This window comes from Oxyura jamaicensis, chromosome Z, assembly GCF_011077185.1.
Source record: "Oxyura jamaicensis isolate SHBP4307 breed ruddy duck chromosome Z, BPBGC_Ojam_1.0, whole genome shotgun sequence".
NCBI classification, from domain to species: domain Eukaryota; kingdom Metazoa; phylum Chordata; class Aves; order Anseriformes; family Anatidae; genus Oxyura; species Oxyura jamaicensis.
Window position 1 is genome coordinate 56,598,722 of NC_048926.1, and position 17,018 is coordinate 56,615,739.

The following is a 17,018-nucleotide window of genomic DNA, read 5'->3' on the forward strand; positions in this document are numbered from 1 at the left end:
GGAAATGAGGCCTCACAAGAGATTTAAATCTCACTCCCTCTGAAACTCAGGCACCCAGTTTCTAACTCAGCTATGGTGTGTCTTCTAACACCAAAGAAGCACAGAACTGTCATCTGATCAGTCATGTTTGTTGAAAATATTTTCTGTGCTCAAAACTTCTGTGCACATTACAGTACTGACCTAACCACCCTGCCTTCTAATTTCACAAGTGCCTAAAAAAAGTAATGCTTACTCATTTTCTCACCCTGTAACACACAAAGTCTCTTAATTCTCTGATGCAAAACCAGACAGGCCGGAAGACTTCCTCGAGTCACCAAAAAGCTTATACTTGGCTGATTTAGCACATACTCAAATAAATTCCTTCCCTCACGTGGAGGGTTGACCCTGACCAGCAGCAAAGCACTCACATAGGTGTTTGCTCCCTCCCTTGTGGGATGGAGGAGAGGGCAGGAAGAGGAAGAGGGCATGACAACTCACGGATCAGGATAAAGACAGCTTACAACATGAAGGAAAGAGGGAAGAAAAAAAAAAAAAAAAAAAAAAAAGGTGATGCAAATGCAGTAACTCAGCACGTTCCACAAGCAGACTGATGAGGCCCAGCTAGTCAGACTTTCACCACCAGATGTCTTGGAAGACAAAAACCCCTTCTTTTTCTGATTTTTTTTAGGGGGGTAAGTGTGACATTACAAATATGCCTTTGGTCATCTCAGGTCATCTGTCCTGGCTATCTCCTCCTGGCCTCTTGTCTACCCCAGACTACTCCTTTTGGCGTCAGATACGGAAAGGCCTAGATGCTTTGCAAGCAGTGTTCAGCAATAGCCAAAATACAGGTGCATCATCAGCACTGTTTTAGCCACATATCTAAAACATGGCACCTGCATTTTGGCACAGTGCTGCTATGAAGAAAGTTAACTCTATCCCTGCCAGACATAGTAAATCTCACACAGTGGAAGGAACAAGAGCTTTTTCTTGTATATAATGGAAGCACTCTAAATCCTGAACTCCTTGTGTAAAAGGAAGACATAGACTACTTCCCCGCAAACTAACTCTGGGAGTAAGGTAGCTATTAGCCTCAACATTTGTTAACTTCAGGTATAAAAAGAATAAATTGAAGTCTTTCTCAATGAATAAAAAGGAACCCAAAGACTTCAAACAAACCCATTAAGATGGTCTTGAAGAAGCTTGAGTGAATTAAAAGGGGACGTTATGAAAGACATTAGGCCAAACTGCTAATTCATACAATGACACACATAAGGCTCATCCTAGCGTATTATTTTACTGAAGGACCGGACTGTTTATTCACTTTCATAAACAATCTAATTATTTGAGTTGGAGTAAAAGGTAACCTTCAATGCCTGCCATCATATTCTGTCATCTATCACAGTCATCCATGCAGAAAAATATGGTTTCCACTTTCTTTTTCTAGCTCTGTTTAAAGTCATTGTGACAATCAGAAGTGTCACAGAACAACAAGAGGAGAAATCACAAGTATGTGCATCCATTTCTATCTTTCCATCTCTATCTCTCTTCTCCCCCCTTTCTCCCCCCCAAAAAAAACAAGTAACATAGATCAAAAGAGAAAACCACTTAGTCTACTTAGTTTTCTTTTTCTTTTTATTTTTTGTTACTTTTTTTTTTTTTAGATGAGGGATCAATTTGGTAAAAGATATTAATAAAAACATATTAACTACTATAGAACTAGTATAATTTATCATATCATAACAGCTCTCTTCAATTTTACTGAAAAGTTCAGAAGCAAGGCCATTTTTGGCCATTTTTATCCAGATCATTTAAAGCTGTATTTGCGTATTTCCACTTTACTTCAGTAATTAACTAATCATATGAAAAGCTTTGTTACTGGTTAGATACTCCACACAACTGCTACTCATCATAAAAGTTCACTCAGATGAAAGCTAAATACACACATCTTTGAAAACTCCAAGCATTCCAGTCGAATCAAAAGTAGAATTGTTGTATGTTTCACCTTCCTTTCAAATAGGAAGTAAACCTGACAGAATCTTATCATCCACGTGTATCATACAGAATTTACAGCCAGCTCAACTGATGTATCAAAAAAAACAGAAAAGCTATTCCCTATTCTATTAACAGTACCTGTCTAAGGTGGCTCTCTGTAGAAATAAAAAGTTTCTGGTTTGCTTTTCCACAGAACATCTACAATAACTTTTACAGGATATGGAGAAATTAGAGTTAATTAATTTAACACATTTTTATATTTTTCAGAAACACAGAAATTGAGATTTTTTTTGCACGCAAAGATTTTAAAAAATGAAAAATAATAGAACAGTGGCAAAATTGTTGTAAAATTTAAACATATAAATATACTGTATTTATTTATAAACTATGTGTAATTTATTCCCTACTTAGTTGCTAACAGTCACTGGCATCAGGCATAGTGCAGTTGCTCACAGTAGACAAACTAAGCTTCAAAACCTTGAAAATAAGCAGTTTCTTTACTATTTTTCCTATAACCAATTCTGTTGCTCTCCTCTACTTCAAGCTGAAATTTAACCTTAGGAGAGTAAGTTTTGCAAGTCCGAAGTACATTCATTGCTGATAATTAGGAACAGAGCAGTTGACACAGCAAAAGGAAAATAAGCACACAAACAAACAAAACCAGAATCTTATTATCAGCAGATAAATGAAAATAAGAATAAAAGTTCTCTCCCTGCAATCATGACCAGACTCTTCAGGGTCTACTTTAGTGACTACAAAAAATATACCATATAAAAAACAGACGGGTTCAATTTCCCCCTTGTACCCTCCACTACATTAATTGGGTTTGCTCCCATTAAAAATATGACTTCTTTCTCCCCAGAAGTCTCATATCTCTTGCTAAACATTCCCCAAACAGGAGAACCTTGCGCAAAGGAAAGTGAAGGACATACTGAGAACCTCTCTCTACACCAGAGGAGCCAGCCTTTTGGTCTGCCACGGTCCTGCTGTCCTGGTCATCAGCTGCTGGGCCAAGGCAGCTTCAGGAAGGGAAGTGCCACCTCCTCCTCCATCAAGAAAGGATTCAGAGAACCAAGGAAAGAGTTCAGACAATAGGTAAGTTCTGAAAATCCGAAGAGATTGGCATCCCATTTGTTTGAAGAACCTAGTGAACAAAGCCAGCTCTACTGATAGGTTATTCTTGGCCAGAAGGGTACCTGTAATACAGGACTATTTTAACACTCACATTTATGGTAAATGGGAGTGTACTACACTGGAGAGTGGGCAATCATGTTTTTATGTTTTGTTTTGTTTTGTTTTGTTTTGTTTTTTCCCTAATATTCCTAATATTTTGAATATTTGTCTGACATGACATGAAAGACCTGGTCATTTTATATTAAATATATTATTTTATTTTCAGCCTAATAGCCTTGCTATTTTTTTCATTTTTGTTTTTGTTTTTGTTTTCTGCAGTGATTATCATTCACATACACGAAAACATCTTTTTTTAAGGAAAATATTTTAGCAAAGAAAAACAAACCTGCTAGCAGTACAAGAAACAAAGGTGTTTTACAATATTGATTGCTCCCAGCAACTGTTTTTTTATTAGCACAAAGCTGCTGGAGAACTATTCGATTTCTGCATGTTTCAGTTTCTCAGAGTACTTTTTCTGTATTTCCCAGAGTGAAGGACTCTGGAGCTGTGGTGAAGCTGTGTAAAAGATCACTCTACTCAAACACCAGCTGTTTGGTTTCACTAACAAAACGAAAAAGACTCTGCACTGAAAAGTGATCATAAATAGGCACAGCATACTCTTTACCCATGCACAGCACAGGGTTTTCAGTGGGAATTCTGCTGTGTTTAATGTAGGATCACGTCTAATACCACTCTCATACAGGCAGTAGCAAGGAGGAAGCAAGCAGAGCCCAGGCAAATCCCACAGGATGTCCACATGATTGTTCCATACCCAAAAGGCCAAGGAATTTTATGTGAAGCAATTGCAACAATTTACTGCTGCTGAGTGACTAATAGTTTATGGGACGACTCCAACAGGAAAAAAAGCCAAGAAAACATTCTCACATATTAAGATGAGTGTGAGAACTTTGTTCTGAGGAATCATGGGAGGAAACGAGAAAAAGCTTCTTGGAACACTACAGAAGATAAGACGGCACTGGCAAGGGTGAGGGGGTTTCTTCATCTTTAGCCTATGTCTTCCTGTATGCACCAGGATAGGCAGATGAGGGCTCTGGGAATTAACCCTGGCCTCCACCTAATATTTTAACATCATGTCTAGCCTCAAGAGCCCTTCTTACTCCCTCTGGGGAACTGCAAGACACAATCCATAGCAGAAGGCATCTGCTCATCCTCTTTTCAGATTTCTTTGTCCGCTGCTACTGATTGTAAGATAAAACATCTAGACTCTGATCCCAGTAAACTCAGTTCTCATTTGCTTGCAGTTTAATGTATCTTTTAGTAGAGCTCTGCTACTGAGAGTAGAGCATACAGACACACTCAAAAAGTATCATTTACTTGGAATAATATATAATTAAAAATGATCCTAACTAAAGGATTCAGTATGAAATCTCAAATCTATTAATAAAACAAGGTTTATGAAATTTGTTACTAAATTCAACTAAAAAAAAAAAAAGAAAAAAAAAGTAGTGTGGTTTGTACATCGTAATTACTTTAAATTAGCCTTCCTATAAGCATCATCTGGGAACACAGAATCCTTTTAATCAATTGAGCTCTTCATCTATAGATTCTACTTCCATCTTAAACTCTGTTAGGTACTGACTACCTCAATTATTTTGTCAATAACGTGCACAATTAAATTAAAAATACCATAAAAAACCCTTTAAAAACACTTCATGAGAAAATCACCCATCTGCCCCCAAATCACGTTCCGAATCCCACGTTCTAACTTGAAATACAAATTTTTTGCCCAAGTGTAAAAGAAACACAGAGAAAATAAATTATCACATGAAACTACTTGATCCTCTTGGTCTAAATCTACTGAAGTCAAATATCTAAATCCATCAGCCATTCAAAATTTACACTACTGGTTAAAAAAGTTACCATGTTAGACTTAGTATTTACATAATCTGTTCTCAAAACTTTGAATCCCTCTGAGATTTTAAAGGAGTAGCCATCACTCACAGATGTTTAATAAGGCATGGAGTCTGCCAAAAAGCAATTTCTTTTTCAAACACCACATTACCTTTTTTATGACCCAAAACCTACACAAATGGACAGAAAAAAGTTTTTCAAAATGTTATCAGAATACAGTTTTATGCTAGAATGTGATCAAAAGCAACGCCTTTATTTAAAGTGTAGGAAAAATAAGAGACAGAATTTCAGTGCAATATCTGATTGCAGCAAAACTGCTCTATTATTTAAAACTGTACACAGAATTTAGTGATCCTAGATTGGAACATCAGTCTAAGAAAATTAATGTCCGATGTTTGGAAGAAGCTTATGCTTTAAAGATAGATGAAGAAAAAAAAATGCTTGAACAATATGGCAGGTTGATACAAACAACAACAAAAAAAATAGAGAGAATCATTTCCAAATTGTATGGCCATCAGCCTGGTCTCTTCAGCAATAAACATCTCTGTTACTACTTTATGTCAAATTGAAATTACTATGAGTATTAGTTACTAAATCTTTTAGCCTTTTACATTACATTTCCATATTTTTCATAAAATGTTAGGTGCATTAACTCAAAGAATTCTTGATATCAATCAAATTTACACAAGCAATTTGTTCTTCAGGAAAAAAAAAAAAAAAAAAAAAAAAAGTAATTCTATCTATTCTAACAAATAGATATACTCTCATCTTAGGCAATTGTTAGGCCTGAAGCCCAATTTTGTATTTTTACATTATGAAGACTTGTGGTTGCAGTGAAATAAGTTTAAGTTTCAAATATAAGCCTCATTTCACCCAGCTAAATGATATAGATGTGGTGCAGCCCTCAAAATTTGACCTTTTATTCATCTTCATAAGCAAATGCTTTCAAATTAAGGACACTAGGTCAGTTGAGCCTCCTGGTGTATCTTTGGCATAGTTGAAGAAAATTCTCTTTGTATTTTAGTTGTTACAACTTTGGGAAGATTTTACAATATAGGAAGCAACATGAGCCACACTGACTTTCTTGAGCTATTCTCTTATCATTAAAGTATAATTTAAAGTAGCACTAACTAGCTTCATATGAATACCCTGCATTAAATAGTAATTTATTTTCAAATAAAGCCAGAATGCTTTGACACTATCAAGACAAGAAAAGGGAAACAAAAGCGATTTTTTTATTTGAATAAAGGTTAAAAGGAGCTTGATGACATTACAAATATTAACGGAGGACAGTGATTACAAATGCTATATTCTTGTCTGTCCACTCTAAGCATTTGTAGATTTTAATAAAATTAATTCATTAATTCATACTTTCAGACACAAAGATAGAAGTATTTGAGAATGCTCACAATCCACAGAACAAAGGTTGTAGGTGTATATGCCAGTAATTTCCTCATGTAAAGGATGGCAATCTACAAAAAATACCTCCTGCAGTTCAGATTTCCTCATCATTTTTTTCTCAATAACTCAGATTCCATCTCCATATTATGGCTTAAGATACCTTAAGGTGTAGCATAAACCTCATGTTTTCAATCTTGCACGTGTGCTCAGACACACTATTAAGGAGATTAGATGCTCTGCACAGGTCTTGCTATGTGTTTTAACATGCAGTTTTGTGGGTAGATTTCCTGTTTTCTCATCCAACTAAAAGCAGTTTTCACATTCTGTTTATTTTATCTTTTCTGTTTTGTAGTACCATGGACCCTCACCAGATCATCACTGTTTACTTATTGTCTCAAAGACTTATGCTTAAAAACACATAGCTTGCAGAAGTATCAACAAAAAAAATACACAAATAGTTCAGATTCGTATAACAAGGAACATTCTATAGGACTTTCATTTTAGGAAGCATTTCTTCAAAGGCTCATGAGTTATCACTTTACAGTAGATTTGAAATAAACGTACGTAAAACAGATATCTATACCTAGAATACAGTATTATGAAGATTTTCCTTAAAGCTAAGATTAAGTAGCTAAACTGCACACACTGCTTTAAATAGCTGTCCTCTAGTTTCAAGCTAAAGTTACCACTCATAACTTGCTTAAGTCTTGACAAGTCTTACTGTTCAAAGTGGACTGATTCAATCATACTATTATTTGGGAAAGTATTAATTTTTAGCTCAGGCACAGTTTAATTAAAAATATTTTTTGCTTATCTATTTCTCATACTGCCATGGCATTCCATTTAAGATATAAACCAAAGAGATCTTAAAGAGGTGTAGTACAACCAATAAAGAGACAATACTTGATCCCTAAATTTAACTTTTCTATAATACAAACATCATTATTATGTTTTAAGTCTGCCTTCTATAAAATCTAAAGAGTATTTGTTCCAAATGTATTATTGCTAGCTGTATCATTTCCAAATGTGACTCATAAAGGCATACTCGCCTCATGCATCATGCTTTTTAAAGCTGTTAGACTAAAGATAAATTTCACATGTAATTTTTGACTTATTTTGTTCTTATTCAAATTACAAAAAAGAACACTAAAGAATATATGATTATATTATCTTCCAAAAGAACAACAACAACAAAAGCAATGTGATAAAACAAGAATGTCTGAAAGTGGAGGAGCTAAGGGTTAGAGGGCAGATTCAACAACGTGACAAAAATGTGTAGCTATATCAGGTGACATTGCTAGGTATAATTTGAAATACATTACAGCCTAAATTTTCATCAGCTATTCTGATGACAGCTTCTGTTGCTTTTCTTTCAAAGAGAAAATAAATATGCTAAGTCTTTAAGTAGAGCCCCTGTAAATGAGTTTCAGGTTGGCAAACTGAAAAACTAAATATTCTGAATTAACACTCATATTTGATAATTTTGCATAGATTTAGAAGACGGAAATGAGAACATCTGTTTTTAAACTGAAAGTAAACTTAATTTCTTCAGATTTATACACATTTGTAAAAATTACTGCACTTATCCATGTGCTATAGGCACCCTGAACACACAAGAATTCAATACAATAAAGGCCCATAAATAGCTAAATTTCAACTGTTCAGGAATACAACTATCCACCAGCAAACTGAAGAACACAGTAAGAAATTAAAGGAGACAAATTCCAAAAGGGACAGACTTTTTTTTTTTTTTTTTTTTTTTCCCAGCTAGAATTATAACACATGAAGACTGCCACAGTTATCTATCTGCAACATGGTAGGAGGAAAAGAGCACATCTAAAAGGCTTATTATCCCCAAGAACAACAAATTTATAAGCTTCCTTCTCATATTCTCATACTGTATTGGGGTATCAGATCAACTCCCTCTGTTCTTATTTCTGCTGTTGTAACAGAACAAGCTTTTCAGTCAGACACATAACTATTAATTGTTGTACAAACCAATATTAATATGTTAAAACATTTCCCCAAACCCACAAATAGGATAGTTCAGGGAAAACAATCTGAGTAGTACCATACTGTCATAATTCTCATAACAGATATTACAATACCATTATCTTCTGAATGTTTTGTGTAAATGGCTCTACATACTCTTATTTAGAGTGGCAAAGACATTGGAGCCTTCAACTAAAAGTCTTGTTTGATTATGAGCTTGAAAAAAACAAGTATCTGCATGAAGCATGGACATTTAACTTTTTTCAACAATTTGTCACATTAACGTTTTCAGTGATTCTTGTCACTGTTTTTGAATTGACCAAGCATCCAGCTAAATTCAAAAACAGAAAGTGTGCTACAAAATCCTAGGCATTTGGGGAAGGAGCTCATTTTTACATCTGCCAGACTTTGTTACTTACTCCCTATGCAACCTGAATTTATTTTTTATCTCCATAGCCTTGCCCAAAAGAAGACATGCAGCACTTTCATTGTCATGTGATTTGCTAAGATTACCACATATCCTTTGAATCCAGTTTAATTTTCACCAACTTCTCACTGTAATGGTCATAAAGGTATATTGTACATAAAAGCAGAACTAAAAAGCTGTTGTGCTAATGCATTTCAGTTGTTTGCATTAGAGCAGGCCAAATGAGTGGACATTTATTAGCAAACAAGCTTGTTACATCATTAATGCAATCCATTAAAAGAATAATGGAAATATGCTAGTCCTTTTAACATCTTACTTGCTCTTTTTTCTGACTGCTAAGAATTCTAGTTATGAGTTTCACTGTGCCAAGGACAGACCAGTCTTTTCCAGACACTTACCCTCTGACAGCATGAATAAGTCTCAGTGATGGATAGGCGGTTCGCACTTTCAATTTATTCTTAAGGATTAATGCGTTAACCCACTCCACGTGCTTCTCTCCGCCTTTGACCATGAAAGCAGGGATCCAAAGGACACTGTCATTCAGCATGGATAGTCTATGCACAAATTTTTCTCTGTCACTCTCATTCCGAAAGCCTCCAAATGCTCTTTGTACAACTGATGGGTTCATGGTAATAAAATCAGATTTAGTTCCCACATCTGCAGCAAACTCCACCACAGGAGCTAGATTGCACCTGAAGAGGAAGAAATCAATGGAAAATGAAAATAAATATGAAACATTAACTCAGAAAAATGTATGCATGAAGGAAAAGCTGAAAATGAACAGGCAAGCCCATTTCAATCTATATGAAGAAAAGCTACCAGTGATAATAGGTGTGATAGCATATAGCATTTTACCAACTTGAACACTCTTTGGACATTTTTTTAAACATTGAATATAAGTAAGTCTGTGATGAAGACAGCTTTCTATACAACTGAAAGCCATGTGATCATGCTTTAACATGCATCGGCAGCTGGAGTATGCCTTCTAACACCTATTACCTTTCATTAGTGTTCATTGGTCATCTTGTTACCAATGGCTCACATTCTTAAATGAAACCATATCAGCCAATTAAGGTATAATTTATACAGGTTAGCCATTGCATTTTTGTACAATACAATATTTAAATACCATTTACAAATTAACTTTAGCCCGTGATAAAGTTTATGTTGTTGTTTGTTTGTTTTCTATTTTAGATTATCACTGCAGCTGAGGATGTTTTGAAATGTAGCTTTTATTTCATTTTGAAATATTTTGTTTTTTAAAAAAAGATTCACCTTTTCATTCTCTCATGATGTCTCATATTCAAATCTTGTCTAATTTGCAGTAACTTTGTTTTTTTGTTTGTTTTGTTTTGTTTTCTCTGCTTGAGAAAAAGGTCTCATCAGGCCTTTGCTCACCAAAGTCTTTTATCTCTGTTATATAAATATATATGCATCATGCAGGCAGCACTTCTCCATAAGCAGCACTGGAGGCAGGTTGCAAAATATAATTCAGAAACTAATTGTGATTTTAGTGATGAGTTTGACCCAACCAAAACAAATCACTTCCAGAACACCCTCAGTGAATTCATCTATAGCTGATATCCACCAAATCAGCATCTTGGCATAATATTTTCACAATTTAGCAAACTGTTAGGTTAAAGGATGCTAAGAAGTGATGTCAGATCTAGGTCTTTTGAAACATCTGCATGTTACTATATTCCAAGTACAGTGTTAATTTATTTGTTCTGCAATTCTTTTCTGGCACTGTGAACTTTTTACTTAAGCTTAATCCTTTAGCATCTTCTAATGGTCAGATCTTCATCTGATATAAAAATAACTCAAGTCAGAAGGGTGATACTACCTAACACCATCTCATGATCTAGCTGTGGATGATAATGCTAAAATCATTTTTATTCTGTAATTGTGAAGTAAAGTGGTCCAGATTTTCTTCAGAAATAAATGTTCTTAAGACTATAAACTCTATACATGCTGAGGAGATAAAACTGTTCAAGTTTCTGATGACATGTGAGCAGATGTAACCTTTCTTAGCAAATAGATTTATGTTCCTCTGTATTTTTACATATCTGTTCCACAAACCCTCTGCATGTATTACAGGCTGTTAGGAGTAATGTCTTTTAGAAATTGGTTGTTAGTGCACAGACACACACAAAACAAGACAAAACAAAACAAAACTTTTTACTAGCGTTGAAAATTGTTGCAAAAACATTAACATGTGAACCTTTAATCTAGAGTTCTCAAAAGTTTTGTGTTGCATAAAATATAAAAATAATCAGACAGAAAACTTAAAATCAACCCCATGAAATTCAATGAATTACTGTTGCTCTTTAAAATATCTCTTCTAAGGATGGACTGTTCAACATAGTAAGGATTCTTGCCCAGCAGGATTTTTTTCAGCACAGTCGGTTATATGCAGATGACAACATCTATTACAAATATGAGAGCTTGACATTGCAAAGCTCTCTCTTTGTTCAACTTTGAGAAGAACCTATGTACAAACATAACCTTGTTTAAAAAGCTGTGCATTAAATTCAAAGTGTGCACAAATAACATAGGCCATATGGTTCTAATATGATTCTTTCTTTGGACAGCTCTTTTCTTACCTCTCAACAGAATTAGTGCCTAAATCTTTTTTCAGTTTAAACGCATATGCAGTTTTAAAGCAGTGTTTCACTGTAATTTCACCTAGAGCCTAAAAAAAAACTATCAAACACAAGGTCTACCCACAATGCATGTCATTACTGCTTCAACAGTGGTACGTTTAACAACTACTGTATTTTAGAAAGGTTTAGAGCATAATGTATCTAGCAGCATAAATTCTTAACATGCTGTATATTCAGATTTTTCAGGTGGAATTTTAGAAAGCAATGAGCAAATGTACTCTATAACAATGGAGTTGTTTAAAAATTTTTTTTTCAAATCTTATGCACCATATTTTTCAAGCTTCCGTGTCTCACACTGAATACCTGATTATAGTATTAAAGGCAGGTAAGACATTTTGTATTCCAAATGCTGAGTACCTCTTAGCATTTGATCTTTCAAAAATTCAGGTATACAAATATCGATTTGTAGTGAAGTTTGTAGTGAAGTTTGAAATGATGCGGTAATAAGGTACATGTGAACTTTGTAAGGCTCTGTTTGCAAAGAAGTAACTAGCTTCTGTTAGCCTGCCAGTGCTGACATTGTTAAGTTTGTAGAACACAAATACAAGATAAGCTTTACAGTAATTTCTAGCTGTGTTAAGAAAATAAACACTACCATATCAGTTGTAGTTGACCAAGTTATAAGAATATTACTTTCATTAAGCCACTCCTCATTTTCTTAGAGTTTACTTCCTTCAGTGAATAATTCTAGTGCTCATTAAATCAGAAGCATCAAAATTCAATATTTACTTAATATTTATCTACAGAGTTGGAAAATATTAGTTCCAGTAATTCTTTAGTAGGGAGTAAACAGAAATGTTACGTCAGATATGTTTCCATATGTATTCAAGAGTTTGTGCAACTTGTTTGTGCAAGAGTTTGTGCAACATTCACCCTAAACTGCTAGTACCAGATTATACATATTTCCAGATGAGTGCTAGAAAATTTCATAGAAAGGAATGTTTCAGGACTAATAACATTGGCTATTGTTTATTTGCTTGTACACCTGAGTATATGTTGATAGCTTTTGTTACCTGTTTCTGAGCTTTTATCTCTAATATAACTTTATGCTATACTATAGCTTCATACAATTGTGGCAAGTTTTATTTAAATTGCTATTAGATATCAATAATCTCACACTGTCAATTCCCAGGACTCTTTCATAAAATAAATAAATAAATAAATAAATAAATCCTATACATAGACACACATAAATATATACTTATTTTCTATTAAGTAAATTAAGAAGTTTATTAACTCAGCAACTTTGAAACTGGCAATGTAATACCCTACCCTGCTTATATTCTTTAATTCTAGCTCATTTGTGGTAAGGCACAGAACACAAAGTATATCCACAAGAGTGATTAGTAGGTGAGGGGGGCTGTGCAGCACAGTTTTGCCATTAATTACCTGGGAATCTGTACAGAATAAATAAAACCTTTTTTTAAAATTATTATTTTTATTAGTATTAAGTTGTCATTGCTATACCAAATCCAGCAGGAAGTATAAACAGAAGACTGTCATTTACTGAGTTTCCACTTTCTCACATTCAGTGTTATTGACACTTTGAAACTACAACAGTGCTTAAAATTTGACCCCAAAACACAATTTTCTGCAATATACCATTATTTTCCATAACATACATACCCTTTCATTCTAAAAATACTTCAGCATTGCCTTCACCTAAGTCAACCCAAGAAAGCGGACTACAGGTCACAGCTAAGCAGAACAAACTTACTGCAAAGTTACTCATACTGAGATCATAGGAACATGTTGAAATTAATAGCCACATGTAGCACTGAAGACATGACTTGGGCAATTACAAAAATAGCTGTAAACATGAGCATTGAGCACATCCATCACATTATATGATGGCTTGTAGAACTCCTTCTCCTTCTCCTGAGCCGAAGATACTGACTGTTTACAGAGAAAATGATGAAATGCTGCTTACCCCAGCAAAAACGATTTTTCAAATGGTTTTCTTGAGCTTTTTTTTTTTTTTTTCAGCATTGTTGTTGTTTTGTTTTGTTTTCCCATAAAATTAATTGTAAGTGTATTATTTAAAACAGGCTAATGATAATATTATGTATATATATATAGACACATATATATATGCAAACAGAAGCTCTAGCTATATCACTTTTACCTTGCACTAAGATAATGACTAATTGTTCCCCTACTTCTTCTAAGCATTCTTTCTACAGAAGTATGTAATGAGACAAAAGGAAAAGCTGAGAGAGGGATTTAGGACAAAACCTAAGTGGGAAATGTTCATAATGATAGAACACAAGGGAATGGCACAAAACTGCACCAGGGCATGTTCAGACTGGATATTAGGAAAATCTTTGTCACCATGTGATTGATCAAACACTGGAACAGGCTTCCTAGCGTGGTGCTTGATCTCCCAAACCTGTCAGTGTTCAAGAGACATTTGGATAATGTATGAGCATGTGTATGGGTTTATAGAAGTAATTTCTTATTGCTGTTCCCTTAACCTTCTAAACTTAGATCCTTAAATCACCTCCTATATTACCTACCTAATAGTTAACTTCCTTTAAAAAAAAATGTTGCTCTAAAGTTGGAATGTTAAATGCTTATGCACGCTGCTTGAGCCATCATTGTGAAACTGCAGCCCAGAAGGCCAACTGCATCAATAGAGGAGTGTGGGCAGCAGGGGAGGTGATTGTCCCCCTCTGCTCTGCCATTGTGAGGCCCCACTTGGAGTGCTGCGTCCAGGTCTGGGGACCCAGAATGAGAAAGATGTGGATCTGTTAGAGTGGGTCCAGAGGAGGGCCACAGGGATGATCAGAGGGCTGGAGCACTTCTACTGTGAAGACAAGCTGAGGGAGTTGGGGTTATTCATCCTGGAGAAGAGAAGGCTCTGGGGAGACCTTACAGCAGCCTTCCAGAACCTAAAGGGGTCCTACAGGAAAGCTGGGGAGGGAATCTTTGTTAGGGAGTGTAGTGATAAGACAAGGGGGATGGTTTTAAACTAAAAGAGGGGAGATTTAAATTTGAAGTTAGGAGGAAATTCTTCATTCAGAGCATGGTGAGGCACTAGAACAGGTTGCCCAGAGAAGCTGTGGATGCCTCATATCTGGAGGTGTTCAAGGCCAGGTGGGATGGGGCTTTGTGCAACCTGGTCTGGTGAGAGGCATCCCTGCCCATAGCAGGGGGTTGGAAGTGGATGATCTTTAAGGTCCCTTCCAACCCAAACCATTCTATGATTCTGTGATTACAGAATGTATCCATTATTGTGGTCCAACAGGTGCTATGTGCTGACAGAGCAAAGAATACATAAGAATACATCTCTGCATTGGTGTTCCGTCCCCAGAACAGGCTTCCTGGAGCAGCAGTAATGCACAATCTCTTCTAGCAGTAGAAGTCATCATGAGGTGAAGCCAAAAAGAGAAATTATGGCCACAAGGAGTCAGGCCTACTCCAAGGTTCTCCTGAGGTAGAGGATACTCATGTCTATGGGAGGCTACTTAAATCACTGAATAAGCAAATCTGAAGGCCATATTTGTTTAGCACTTTGATGCTAAAGAAGAAAATGAGAGAGGGCAAAAAGGAGTTGACACATTTAAGAGCTGAAAACAGTCTAATGAGATAGTAAAGACACATTCAAAGGAGTTGCAGTACCTTATTCAGGAATAAGGGAAGAGTCATGCTTTGAAGTAAGTCTTTAACTGGCAACTTCTCTTTTAACAGATCTGCTTTCTTTGTGTATCTGACTGCACTGACACAATGGTAATCCTCCAAGTAACGAATATTAAATAAATATTTGGATATAAAAGCTGTTACTTACGTGTAACAACAACAACAAAAATTAGTTTCAGAATGTAACTAAATTAATGCCCTCAATCTTATGCTTCTGACAAATTTACAACTGTTTTTTCCTATCAATTTAAGGAAAAACACAGAAAAAATAAGGTACTACAACTCTTCACTTACATATTAAGATTAGCAGAGATGTAGAGAAATTTAAGCCATTCTCCTGAAATGAAAAAAACACATATCACAGTGCAGTTATCAGGTCTGTCCTTTTCTTCTTTTTCTTTCCTCCTTTTTCTTCTTGAACAGAGCTGCAAACTGTGGCTGCTCACATCACAATTGCTCACTCACAAAAAGAAGACATCAGGAAGGAAGTGGGATAGATTATCTTCCTCCGTGCACAGGATCAAACAACAAACACATTAAGAAGCAATTAAATACTAATATCTTCTCATGGCTGTTCCTTGTCAAAGCAGCTCTACAGCAGTCAAGCAACTTCAGTCCACACGTTAGGTATTTCAGGTGTGTTCTCCACATAGGCTAACTAAAATTAAAGGGACTTTTCCAGATGTAGTGTCATAATGAACAAAAACACAGGATTCCACTACTTATTTACCCTTTTTTCTTTTTAACTAAAAAAAAAAAAAAAAAAAAAAAGACTCCTCTGTAACTCTATTTTGCATCTGCCTTTGAAAAGTTCCTGTCATGAACACCAAATTAAAAAAAAAAAAAAAAAAGGAGGGAGGGGAAGTGGAGATGAGGGAAGGAGCAGGGAGCATATATTTCCTCTGATCTTTGGTGTAATCTGAATCAGAACCAAAAGCTGAACTGAATTTCTGAATTTATTATGGTACTTCTTGGCTGTTAGAAGTAATTCCAATAATCTGAAAAATATTACTTGGCAATGTTTAGTATTATTGTTTTACATCACCTATCTAAAAGAATTTTCTTTTTCAGAAAGTTCTACTTAACTACTGAATTTCAAAATGTACCACTTACTATAACTAGCTCATCTGTTCTGTCATAGGTAACACAGATGTCAGAGCCCTGGCTTGAGAGTTCTGGCATGAGAAAGTGGAGACGATGGGAGAGTAAATCTTATCTCATTTAAATCTCAGATAGGATGAGCACCAAATATCTGACCCAACAGATAAAGAAGAAACTGCTGAAACAAGAAGCAGCTGAAAACAACACCATGTGAAAAACAGCTGCTGCAAAAGAACGGTGTCATTCATACATTTTGAGTGTAGTCAGGTTAATTATCTTATATTTTCATTCTGTTTTACTTTATGGAGTCAGATTTTAGAATGCTTCAGAGCTTTTTCTGAGTGAAGTATCAACATGTATCAACATAAAAAAAAACAAAAACAAAAACAAAAAACAGTAAAAAGAAATAGTTATGAGAAACAGGAAAGTAGTTTATAGTCATCACTGTTTTGTTTGTTTGTTTTTTGTTTTGTTTTGTTTTTTTTCAGCAAAGAGTCTGTTTCCTGTTTTAACTTGATGGTTGACATTTTCTACTGTCAAAGCAAGCATGACTTTACTAAACTTGTGGAACTAATCCATTTTATCCTGTCAGAAGACATGTCCCTAGACTCTTGATTTCTGATGCCATGAGAACAAAATAAAACCCTATGTGACCAAGTGACTAAAAAGAGGCCACTTTAAAATCTTCAGTAAATACAGTAAATCTGCTTATGTTGACAAGATATTACGTTACTTGAAAAAATGACCTATTTATGCACTTTCAGAGATATCTAAAG

The 17,018-nt window shown here is 35.2% G+C and overlaps 1 protein-coding gene across 1 annotated transcript in view; it reads right to left on the reverse strand.

Moving 5' to 3' along the window:
* The window catches only part of ST8SIA4 (ST8 alpha-N-acetyl-neuraminide alpha-2,8-sialyltransferase 4), a 60,822-nt gene that overhangs the window by 26,850 nt on the left and 16,954 nt on the right, over positions 1 to 17,018 (reverse strand). Inside the window, exon 4 of the mRNA XM_035309430.1 lies at positions 9,238 to 9,531. Within this exon, the coding sequence (XP_035165321.1) occupies positions 9,238 to 9,531 (294 nt within the window). The remainder of the gene's footprint in view (positions 1 to 9,237; positions 9,532 to 17,018) is intronic.